The sequence below is a fragment of the Alosa sapidissima genome, chromosome 11 (assembly GCF_018492685.1).
Source record: "Alosa sapidissima isolate fAloSap1 chromosome 11, fAloSap1.pri, whole genome shotgun sequence".
Taxonomy (NCBI): Eukaryota; Metazoa; Chordata; class Actinopteri; order Clupeiformes; family Clupeidae; genus Alosa; species Alosa sapidissima.
Genome location: NC_055967.1, coordinates 15,203,523 through 15,215,412, shown reverse-complemented (window position 1 = coordinate 15,215,412; position 11,890 = coordinate 15,203,523). Strand labels below are relative to the sequence as shown.

The 11,890-nt window shown below is 42.3% G+C and overlaps 2 protein-coding genes across 8 annotated transcripts in view; both read left to right on the top strand.

Moving 5' to 3' along the window:
• Positions 1-106: 106 nt before the first annotated feature.
• On the top strand, positions 107-3,539 carry si:ch211-245j22.3 (uncharacterized protein LOC563798 homolog). The gene is made up of 5 exons (XM_042110791.1): positions 107-408; positions 751-883; positions 2,110-2,259; positions 2,572-2,677; positions 3,076-3,539. Exons 1-5 carry the CDS (start codon positions 287-289, stop codon positions 3,276-3,278), a joined length of 714 nt encoding a protein of 237 aa, XP_041966725.1. The 5' UTR covers positions 107-286; the 3' UTR covers positions 3,279-3,539.
• A 745-nt stretch (positions 3,540-4,284) lies between these two features.
• ppfibp1b (PPFIA binding protein 1b) overlaps positions 4,285-11,890 on the top strand; it is a 29,410-nt gene continuing 21,804 nt past the window's right edge. For 3 of the 7 annotated variants that reach the window (XM_042110445.1, XM_042110443.1, XM_042110442.1), the window contains exon 1: positions 4,285-4,516. The gene's annotated coding sequence lies outside the window, so the exon portion shown is untranslated. The remainder of the gene's footprint in view (positions 4,517-11,890) is intronic. The other 4 variants (XM_042110447.1, XM_042110446.1, XM_042110444.1 and 1 more) reach the window with 2 other exon arrangements.

The following is an 11,890-nucleotide window of genomic DNA, read 5'->3' as shown; positions in this document are numbered from 1 at the left end:
GCCTGAATCTGAAACAAGCAGTATATCTCCAATACCTAATTAATCATCACACAAATACACTACACACACACACACACATTTTAACCTACATACATACAACAGAACTCACCCCATCTTTAGCCACAGTGTGCCTCTCGAGCAGGCCCCCACAGCCCAGTCTGAGCTAATTACATTTGCCTCGGCTCTCTCCCATCCGTGACCTCCCACGGGGAGATTACTTTTGCCTTATATCTCCTCTCCAGAAGGTCACTGGTAAATGTGATTAATTGCGTGAAAGGTAAGCTGGATGCTGGTATATAACAGGACCTGGGGTCTCTGGCTTTGGGCTAAGAGAAGAATGGGTCAAGCTGCCACACTACCCTGCAAAAGAGGAGGCACGTATATCACCGAACTCTATGATTGGTTCAGGTAAGAGTCTGGATCAGTAAGTCTACATTATTTCGCATTAACATTTAATTAATATGCATTTTTAGGATAGGTTGTGGAAGGGTAGAGAAAAGTTTATCTGGACTGGGCTTTGTTGATTTATTATAGACACATTAATCTACTGGTGATTCATGTATTTATTAGGCCTACTATTTAAATGGAATTTGTCCTAACGACTCCTGCAGTTATAATGCTATTTAAATGGAATTTGTCCCAATGGAACATAATGTATTGCCCTTAATGTCAATATAGCCTGCTTAATATAAATACAATACTGATATGGGTATCAAGCATTATAATCACAAAATTAAATATCATTGTCAGAAAGTTCATGAAGGAGTGTCCAAGTGGTCTGATCACTCTGCACGAGTTCAGGAGGCACTTTTGCGATGGCACCGTGGGGTCCGAGTCGGCCGAGTATGCCGAGCAGATCTTCCGCACACTTGACAACAATGGGGTAGGCAGCACCTGCTCCTGCCTGGCACCACATGTCTGCCCCGCTAACAGTGCAGACACTCACAATACCTCAGATAATGCTGGGATAATCCTCTCCTCTGACAGATCTAACAAGCTACAACAACAAATGATGTAATTAACATCTTTTTCAATTTAAATTCAAGTTTCAAATTCAAGTTTTTGTTGTTGTAGTTTTTGGTTACTGCTGGCTTGTGTGTCTGGTAATATTATATATAAGTATAGTATGCCACCTATGTCAAAAATGAGATAAAGATGGTGAGGGGATGCTCTCCACACATAGTATACGCTAATCAAATAATTTAACTTCTAAACCCACTAAATACCACTCTCTTCCTGGTCTGAAATATCGATTTATAGGCAAAAACCTATAGGAGCCTGAATTTAAATGCTCATTTAAAAGAAAAGTGGTCAGACGGATTTAGAGGGTTTTGCATCTGAACTCTTCAAGTATATATACTTTTTTGATCCCGTGAGGGAAATTTGGTCTCTGCATTTAACCCAATCGGTGAATTAGTGAAACACAAACAGCACACAGTGAACACACAGAGAGGTGAAGCACACACTAATCCCGGCGCAGTGAGCTGCCTGCTTTAACGGCGGCGCTCGGGGAGCAGTGAGGGGTTAGGTGCCTTGCTCAAGAGCACTTCAGCCGCGGCCCACTGGTCGGGGCTCGAACCGGCAACCCTCCGGTTACAAGTCCAGCGTGGAATTGCCTTAGCAGTCCCTTGGGTGGAATAGCCTTAGCTGAGGGTTTCCTGGTGATTCTTTGGTTCTGATGCTCAGTGACATATTCTTTGACCAAATTCTTTTGTATTTTATTTATCCCAATTCTTCATTGGATAATAATGAATTGGAGATCAGAGGAAATAGTTAATCATCTTTAGATTTTGAGCCGTAGGATGGATGGAATTGCCAAAGTTAACTCAAAAATGATTGAGCAGCTGTCATGCAATTCCCAAAATATAATAACATTTCTCTGCCCACAAGAATCCTACAATCAAGGTCTTCCAAAATTATCTTCAGATTTTTTTCATATTTCTGAAAACAGCAGAATTTTCTTTTTCCACAGTTCTGGTTTAACCCTGTCAGGTATTTAACATTGTAACAAATCATCATCAATGCAATGTGTATATTGGGAGGCTTAAATGCAAACTGATTTTCAATACTGTAATCATCCCACTGCCTGGGGCTGCTGTTGCTTTGCAGGATGGAGTTGTTGACTTCAGAGAATATGTGACGGCCATCAGTATGCTGACAGAAGGCTCATCAGTGGAGAAACTGCGTTGGTCTTTTAAGCTCTATGACAAAGACAAAGACGGAACCATAACCCGAGGAGAGATGCTAGAGATCATGCAGGTAGCGCCCCCTTCCTCTCCATGAGGGCATTTCACAGAGTTCTTTTTAACTTGTAAAATGTGTTTTATTTGTCAGCTCATTTGCACACATGCCACATAGTTGTACATCATGTACACAGATAGCCTATATTCTGTATTTGTTTGTGTAACGTTAGTCTTTGTATTTTCAAACTAGAAAAAAAAACTTTTCAGCACTTGTAAGGCCATCATGTTCGAGTCAAATTTTGTATGTAATATCTAGTTTGTCCACAAGGAGTCAGGAGATCATGTGTTTTCTAAAGTTCCTCACTCAATCTTCCCTATCTAATCTCAGGCTGTGTACAAGATGAGCGTGGCCGCCTCTATAACCAAAATCAACCCCCTTACAGCGGAGGAGTGCACCAACAGGATCTTTGTGCGACTGGACAAAGACAATAACGGTGAGTACTGCAGCAGTATAATCTGGGTAGCCTACAACATGAGTAGGCCTAAATCACACAGTTCAGTAAACCTTTTGGCAGCAGATCACACAGCTAAGCATGGGGTTACCACCATTATATGTTGGTCAATATGGTTTCTAAATCTAAAACCATCTGAATTTAATGTGGTCGTGTTTGGGTTCACTACCTTAATCTAGAGACCTGAGTTGGCATGCCGTAAAATAAACATGCATAGTTGTTGAAACCTAGCGTAGGCCTAGCCTTAAAATACATAAATAACTCAAAGCAGAAGAACCTAATTCATGCCTTGCATCATGACATCCTATAAAGCCACTATTCAGCCATTTCAACTGTGAGTCAAACTCCTTCGTTGACTAACTCCTCTGTCACTTCCTAAGCTATCATCAGTCTGGAGGAGTTCATTGAGGGAGCTTTGGGTGACGAGTGGATCAGAGAGATGCTCGAGTGCGACCCTAACACTGTGAAGGTCGAGCGGCCACCAAAACGGTCTCTGCATGATGAACATGCAACTGGGGTGATGGACGTCCTGCACCTCCCATCTGCATCCCCTGAAAACAATCCGAATCCAAGACTGCTGTGATTATTACATCAATTATTTCCTGATTCCAGGTCAGGAGACTGGACAGTGAAGGGACCCAACATTATTCACCACCTCAAGAAGAACTGAACCCAGATCATGCACTTAACCCTATAAGGTGTTCATACTGTATTTTTGTTACTCAGCCAATGTTCCTGGGTCTGGTGGACCCACCACATTATTAGGCTTTTATGTAAAAATATTTATCAGGTGTTTACTTTAGCTCAATTACCAATGATTAACATCATGGTTTATATTTGCCATTTATCCCTGTGAGATCACATTTATGATCATATGAATGATTTTCGCTTTTTGTGAGAAAATTAGGAAATTCAATTATAAACAAGGTAAAAAAGATATAAACAAGATTTCTGATCATTATTGATGCTTATGTCTTAAAACTTAATCAGAACAGGTGCAAGTGCTTGAAATGTAACGATTGTGTCACTTTGTGTGGGAATAGAAGGTGCAAAGACAACATTCCCGCACACAGACACTACACACACACACAGACACACACACACACACACACAGCAGGCCCAGTGAGGACACAGTTAAGGTAGCCTACATAGCACCTACAATTATTACACTCGTGTCCAGTAGACACCACACATGTAATAGTTAGGCTATGTTAATGAGTCTGAGTTTGAAGAAATAATAAATAAAAACAATAACTTTTTTTCTAGCTATAACAGAAAAAAAGTTATCTTACAATGTGGGAAAATATCGCTGTGTTATCACTGAAATGAAAGAAAAAGGTGTGTTGACCTTAATTCGTTTTAAAAACCTACCTTGACTTTGTTGGTAGACCTATGGTCGACTACTGACTAGATAACAGAGCAACAATTCTACATAACTGTTTATTTTCCATTAGCCCACGGCGATTCTATCTTCAAAGCCGTTTCAATGATGAATGTCTGTTTGACAAGCAACCGACCTGCTGTTCTGACAACCGGTGATTTTAACTTATTTTAACCTTTAATTCATGCCATGCAAGCTGTCTGTGTGATCCCACGACTGGTGCGTGCCCCCGTGGCGGGATGTGAGCGCGCCATGACGTACGGCTTCCCTTCCCATCCCTAGCTCTTTACCGTCATGGCGCAGGCGAGGGGGCACTACGGACGACGAGACAAGCAAACTGGACTAAGTTAAAAGAAGAAAAAGTGAGAATTTGTAGTCGTCTTGAGGAGTAGCCTACTGTTGATCGGACATAGGTTGACGTTTATTTTCATCGATATTTGGTAAGTAAGCTTTTTGTTTTAATGCCTATCGTGTAAAAATCCGAAAATCTTGACGAGTCAGTTCAGAGAAAACTTGGTTACTTGAATGTAAGGCAAAAGTTTGCTAATTCATTTAAAAGTAGGTTGTGCTGTAGTTACACTATGATAGACATGATTTGCAGAGAAAAGACTGAAGAGAATAAGTTGCTTGGGCTACATTGTACAGGAATTCCCTTCGTGTTGGCGTTAATTGTCTCCAGTTATTAGCCTAGGCTACAAATGAAAACATGAATCAAGTGAAATCGAACGCCGGGAATTCTCACAGCTGCGGAGAGAACACTTTGTTACTCTGGGTTTCTCCGCTCTAACATGTCTTTGCTTTTTAAGACATACTGCCCAAGGCACACGTAAGCTTCGTGAAACGTAGCCTAAAGATATGGATTTAACAAACGGGCTTGGCAAAAGCTCTATTAATATTTAGCTTATGTTGCGAAATCGCGTTAGACTATATTATGGATTTAGGCTACAGTAGCCATTTCAGAGTAATCTCAGCACTGTTAAGCTACTTTCTCTGTGTGAAGTTGTTCACTTCACTTCACTGTCGTGATTCACACATTCCACGTAGCATGTTCCGAGAGACACCTCCGAGCCTGCAGTAATAGTCAAAACCTACTGCTGCCGTTGGCACTGAGCAGTTTGCGAAACCCCGATATCACCAAACGTACTCTTGCATAAAATTCAGATCTTTACAAAATCGGAAACACACACTGGTGGTATAGAATTACAGATTTTCAGCTGTCAGCTTCCTGCAGACCACCACCAGCTGAACAAGCATGACGACAAAGCATACACTTTCATGCTATTCTGTACCTAGTAGGACCTTGGAATCATGAGGTGAAGTGTTTAGTGTGGGTGGTTTCAGTCATTACATAAAACTATGAAAGATTGGAAAAACATCCAGCCATGTGTAGGAGCTCTTTTTTCAGATCAGCATCTGTTATTGTCTGTCAACGTCTGCTGTTGGCAGTGTAGAGAGGGAAGGTGGGATTTGCTGATGTTTATATTGTCTGTGCTCATCACAACTTTGAGAGAGGTTTTGGTTATGATCCATGACCTTAGAGGACTTATAAGGACTTACATGTACGCGCAGAAGCTGTGGCTCTTAGTTCACAACCAAAGCCCTTTACTGAATCATCTGCCTTGTCAGTCACACATCTGGACAGTTTAGTTTTTTTCAATTCCTGTCTAAAGAATTTGCTAAATGTTTTAAGACACACATTTGGCACATGGCTGCTTATCTGCATTTGTATGCTTTAATTCTGTGTCCTCTTGCAAAACCTTGGGTCATTACACTCCAGGGATATATTGAAAAAAGAGTTTTCATGAGTAGCTAGATATTATTTCATATTTTATGCATGAGCTGTTTCTAACCCAGTCACCACCTTTAAAGTAAACGTAGACAGTTAAACTAGCCGGCTGGGTCAGCCATAATTTACAAATACGTATGTTTACTTAAACCCTCAGGCACTTTTATTTTTACTATTTGGGCTATATTTAAGCAGCTGGAAGCCCCCTGCCCCTCAGGTGCAAGCCATGTCTCACTCAGGCATTTGTGATGAGTGTAAAATGAGTGATATGTATAACACTCTATCTCTGCCTCACTGCCCTCTTGGGCTCCCTCATCTGTGTTTATTTCCGATGCATGCCTGATGGGCGTCCACTAGGATGCCTGGAATGTGTGCCGGTGTTGGCCAGGCTGTCGACAACATGTGAAGGCTGTAGCTCCTCTGGGGTGCCCCACAGACCTGCACGTTGGTCTGCTATGATGGTTTTTGTCCGAGTATCCTGGAGTTCTGAAATGTGCTGACCGCCTTTAACCTGAGCCCAGTAATGTAGCATCTGTGATACGGGTTTTTTGGGGTCATGAAGAAAAGAGCTTTGCGTCAGTGAAAGGCACACTGTTATGGAGGCTAAGTAACTGGAAATCCAGAAATAGTCCTTTCTTTCACTGTCTCAAGTGCGGCACAAATCCCACTGCCTGATGACACTGAGCAGTCTAGCCTGGGGACAACGTTGTGATCCAGGCTTTTGTGCACTCATGGGAAGGCAACAACAGCATTTGCCTCGGATAGCTTCAGTTTCCCCCCCATCTAAATCCTGCACAGATCGTTTTACTGTCCTTCACATATAATACTGCTTAGCATCTCTCTTTCACAGAATAGTTTATATTTATAGCTGCTTCAATAAGCATGACACAATGAGTTTGAGCTTCTGTACTGCACCCAACACGTTGTGTGAAAACAAGATTTGCTCTAAATCCACCCTTTACAGACGCTTCGCTCTCTGCCGCTGCACATCTCCGCTCCACTCAGGCGAGGCCTGTCGACTTAACTTGCCTGCCACAAACACTCTCTTCCTCCCACCATTACAGAGATGAGTGACCTGAAGGCTGACATTTCTCTCCAGATTGTGCCAGGGTAGGGGCTTTCTATCAGATATCCAGGGTTCAGAGCAGAGGCAGTAGTGTGTGTGTGTGTGTGTGTGTTCCAGTACCAGATCCCACTGGATGGACTCTGGTGCTTTGTTAGGCCTTTAGGGCTGATGGATTTGAGAACTCATTATGGTTTCTCCCCACTCGCACACTGCCATGCTTATTTCTCTTTGCTCAAGCAAATGTTAAGCCATGTTTTTTACTCCAGTGGTAAAAGATTTTAAGCCAATCAGTTAGATTTTTCTTAAAGGAAGCTGAGGCAGGTGGGTTTTTAAATCTAATATTGTATATAATTCAAATTATCAATAAGAGACTTTTGTATTGTTTTCTATTAAAAATAGACATTATGAAATAGTCTACACAATGTGCCGTATTGGACATTCAAGGCTCACCCATGTTTATTATGTATTATTAAAGGCCGAAGAACCCCCATCATGTCAATGTTGTTGGATGTCCTTATCAATGAAGCATATTTTACTTAGTTGTTCTGCTCTGAGTACCATACCAACTGAAATTCCCTTAGTGACTTGTATTGAATCAGTAGCAGACAACAAATACATGCTGATGTGTAATACTGGGCACATAAGACTGTGGTCTCTGCCCCAGGACTCAGTCAGCACTTGAAGGGCCCATCCACAAACACAAGCTTCAGGGTGGAATCTTTTGGAAATTCAACCCTTTGCTGTGAAGACAAATAAGGAGCCTTTTGAAAACTTCTATTTTGAAGAACATCTATTTTGATTGTCAGACACGTCATGGTAATCAGGTAGCTTGTTCTATTTATATGAGGAAGACGTAATCCATCAGTAACATCAGCAGCCAAAGGCGTCTCTGGGTTTGTTTGATATAAAGTGACACTAAATGCAACCTTAAGCAGGGTAGGTTCACCCTAACTGGGGAAATTCTGTTCCCCAAACCATGCTTCCCACTCACGGATGTGATTCGGCTGTGTAGGCCCAAGGCCAGAGGTCGAGTGCAGCAGATGATCATATTCTTTACCAACCCCAGGATCACAGGCGGCATGAAGAATTTCCCCTTGGGGATCAATAAAGTATCTATCATCTATCTATCTATCCATCCATCCACCAACCAAACTTTTGTGGTAGAAATATATTTTAATTTTATTTTGATTAATCATTTTCAATTACAAAATATATTTCCATCTGGAGTGCTCTGTGTAATGCATTGCCAATAAAACTCCAAGCCAAGATTAGGCAGAGAGGCTATTTGTACACGTTAGTTTGTACACTCACCTGTTTTTATATTACATGTTAGTTTGTACTGTACACCCACTCTATTTGCTCTTTTTCCTCACTGGTCAAGTGTAAAATTAAAAATAGCAGCCTTTCCAAGTTTTCACTAGTTTTTTTCTTGAAACAGTGATGAATGAATGCAAAACGCAAGGGGGGAGAATTCAAAACATTCCGTGTGGATGGTCCCTAAGATAAATGTGGCTCTCCTCATTCACAGGTCATCTCTCTCTGATGGCACTACAAGGAGAAGATCATGCTTCTCAAGTTCTTCCTTGCCTAGTTGGCAGTATCAACATTAATAAAAAATCCTTTCCCATCCCCAGAGAGGTTCTTAGGCCACACTGATTTCTCAGTAGACTGAAGTTCAGTCAGATCTTATGGCTGTCATGTCCATGTTATTTAAAATGTCATCTGTATGGTAATGTTTGTTGACGTGCATTTCTGGAATGCCTTGAATTTTTTCTCCTATTGTGAAAGGCTGGGATTCTTGAATGCAGATGCTACAATAGTAAGTCTGTGTTGGGCCATGTGATTTCAGTCCGAAAAGAGCGAAATTTGAGCCTCACAAAGGCCTCATGTGTTATCAGCTCCACGGCTCGGAGCCATTGTGTGTCGGAGTTCCAGGAGGAAATTCCAGCCTTGCAGGGTTCTGCTATGCAAGGCAACCTGCCCTCTTAAACCAGAGCTCTCTATATATTTGAAATGCTGAGATGACATGCATTCCAAAACAAAAGTGGTAGAAGCCTTCATTTTCTGCAATTATGCCCCTGTTTAATATGATGCAGTGTTGATTTGCCATTGAAATGTTGTTGGAGTTTCAAGAGACATGAGCAAGACAGTTTATCTATTGTTCTTCCTGCCTCAGGCAGCTGCTCAAGGCTGGGATGGTGTGTGGGCCTTAGATCTCTGGTGTTTGAGCAATGGTATCCTGTTTAATTATTTGACATTCAGTGATTACTTTTTTGTGTTGACTCAGTGGCCAGGGCCAAGACTAGCCTTTCAAAATGGACTTCTGTTTAGTTAATTTTTTTTGTCAGTAACAACTCATAAACTCAACACAAGCTCTCAAAGCTACTGCCTGCACGTGGTTTACTACCAAGGGGATATTTGTTCTCTCCAAGCAGCCCTTATCAACTCTCTTCTGCTGCTTACCTCAAATAGCCCAGTCTGCCAGTGCCTTGAGAAGAGAAGCCCCAATAAGCGATTTGTTCCGACCTTGGGGATTTTCATGGCCTCGCAGGCATGTTATGCACTGCTGCAGCTGCCTGTTGGGTGAGGTGGCGAGACAAACATGTCCTCCGGGCAAGTTTCCTTTCTTTTCATCCCCATTCAACAGGAACTCTCCCTCCTATGCCCTCCCGAGCTATAACCCAGATTAGCTGGATGAGTTGAGAGCAAAGAGGCATCTAAGGGGAGTTCTGTCCTGAGTCATCATGGCCAAGTGGAATTTGGGTTTTGCTGAAACATGCTGAAATGCCTACATTTCTTCAGGGTAACAAAATGTTGGCACTCTCTTTGATATGGCTCAATACTCCATTTCCAAGTCTTCTGGAGAGTCCAAGTAGTTACCTCAAGTTCTACAGTAGAATTGCCTCACAGAAGTGCTAAATGTTTAGCTAAGTTTCAAAAAAAGTCTTGACATTTTGAAAAGATTTCTGCCCTAGTCACTCCCCCAAACCTGCATTTGTGCAAAATGAAGGCTTAGTGCCTTTGTGCCACCCTCTGTAGAAGAGTACCACCCTAATTAGCAAAAAGTACAGTATAAAACATATGCATTTAGACTCATGTTTATAGGGTTCTGCAATCCACACCCTCCAGATGGTTGTGTGGAAAGAGTTTAGTGTCACTCTTTATTTGCAGATGAATATGTGTGATGTCTGTCTTTCGGAAGACCTCCAGAATTTGTAGGAGGGGGTCTTTCAAACCAGCCCTAAAAAGAAGAAAAGAGACACTGTCAGCACTGTTGTGGGGAGTCCTCAGGAAGTCAGGCAGCTGGTTAAATAGCAGACTCCACCAACGAAATGACTCAACACTTTCTCCAACCACTGTGACTGTTGGAAATCCCTGATGAGTGGAAACACTAGGATTACTTGTTGTCGCACTCTGGTGGGTACACTTTCGTGTTACATTGCCCTGGTCGACAGAGGTGAATATGTCCTCTGTGTAAAGTGTGGAGATGTTTGGTCAGGTCCTTGAGAGCACCACACCCCACCTTCTCAAAAGGTCTGTTGTGAATGAGGTGGCCTTTACTTGTGCAAGTATATGGTGATCAAATCAGACGGGAGAGTACACAATGGGCATTCCTATACCCAGGTCTCATATAGTTGCTAGATATTTCTAGGCCTTCACACCATTTCATATGGAAACTGAGGACTGGAGATTATCACAACGTAAAAATATGAACTGTGGAGCATGTGACTTTGAGCTTGGTGTGGCTGTGACTGTCGAGCAGAGGTTAGACTGAGAGGCCACTGTGTTTCTAGGCGGTTGTCCAAAGGAGGCCCACTATGTGTCCTCACTGTTGGCCAAACAAAGTGCCCAGTGTCCCTCGGCAGCAGCTCGAAATGCAGCACCAGGGATTGAGGTGACTGGTAGCCACTCTGCTTTGGAAAGGGTGTCTGTTGGTGTGAGGCCATCTGGGTAACCCAGGGTAAGGCAGAACAGCCAACAATTCAACCTGAGACAAGTGGAGCTCCTGGGACGTTTTTAGAGCTCTCTTAACGACCACGCTGCAAAACCCCCGAGATTCCCCACATTCCAGACGTACCTCAACAGACTGCAGACACCTCCTAGACAACCTGAAATCCATTAGATTAGGGTTGTGATCTTCTTTACTTTACTTTACTTGCAATCGTCTGAAGTTAGTAATTATATTTCAAGTTGATGTTTGACTGAAGACACCAGCCACATTTACATGGACAGTTTTTTTTTTTTTATTTTTTTTTTTTATTTTTTTTTTTTGTCATTCTGATTAAACTATTCCAATTGAAAAATGTGTGCCGTCTGTTTTTCATGGGGTGTGTTCTATTCCGATCAGGTGCCCTCAAGCACTTTAGAATCTTTGATCGGAATAGCCTACTTTTCCTTGAGAAGATACAGCAGTCAATCCGATGACCATATACATGGCTGTTCATTTGGAATAGGAGCGAACTACCACTTCTTTCATTCCGATTAAAATTCTGATCAGATCAGGAATTTTCATTCCGATTGAGGTGTTCATATGACAATTTTTATTTCGATTGAGCTATTATTCCATTTCTATTCGGAATAGAAGTGTCCATGTAAACGTGGCTAATGTGACATCAATGTAACAGTGTAACATGTAGTCAAATGCACACCATTCTGCCTTAAAAATGAACATTCCCTTGTGGAAGTACTAATATATCTACATCATACATTGCAGTGTATTATTTGGGAGCTAGAGCTCTCTGTGTGGGCATAGCCCAGGTCTAATTGGTGTCCCACTCATTGGCTAGCATTAAGTAAATCTCTCCTCTCAGTGAGTTTCTGGGACTAAATGACAGGCCCCGTCGTGGGAGCCGCTCATTAGGGATCGTGTGAGTGCAGCGCAGCGCCACTGACAGCCACCCCCGCTCTCCCACTCAGCCCAGCTCCACCCTCTCCAGGCTTTATGACAGAGTCAACACGCAA

Coding starts and splice junctions, on each gene's coding strand:
- si:ch211-245j22.3 (XM_042110791.1), top strand. CDS start 287: ATGCTGGTATATAACAGGACCTGGGGTCTCTGGCTTTGGGCTAAGAGA. Junction 884..2,109: donor GCACACTTGACAACAATGGG/GTAGGCAGCACC, acceptor GTTGCTTTGCAG/GATGGAGTTGTTGACTTCAG. Junction 2,260..2,571: donor AGATGCTAGAGATCATGCAG/GTAGCGCCCCCT, acceptor ATCTAATCTCAG/GCTGTGTACAAGATGAGCGT.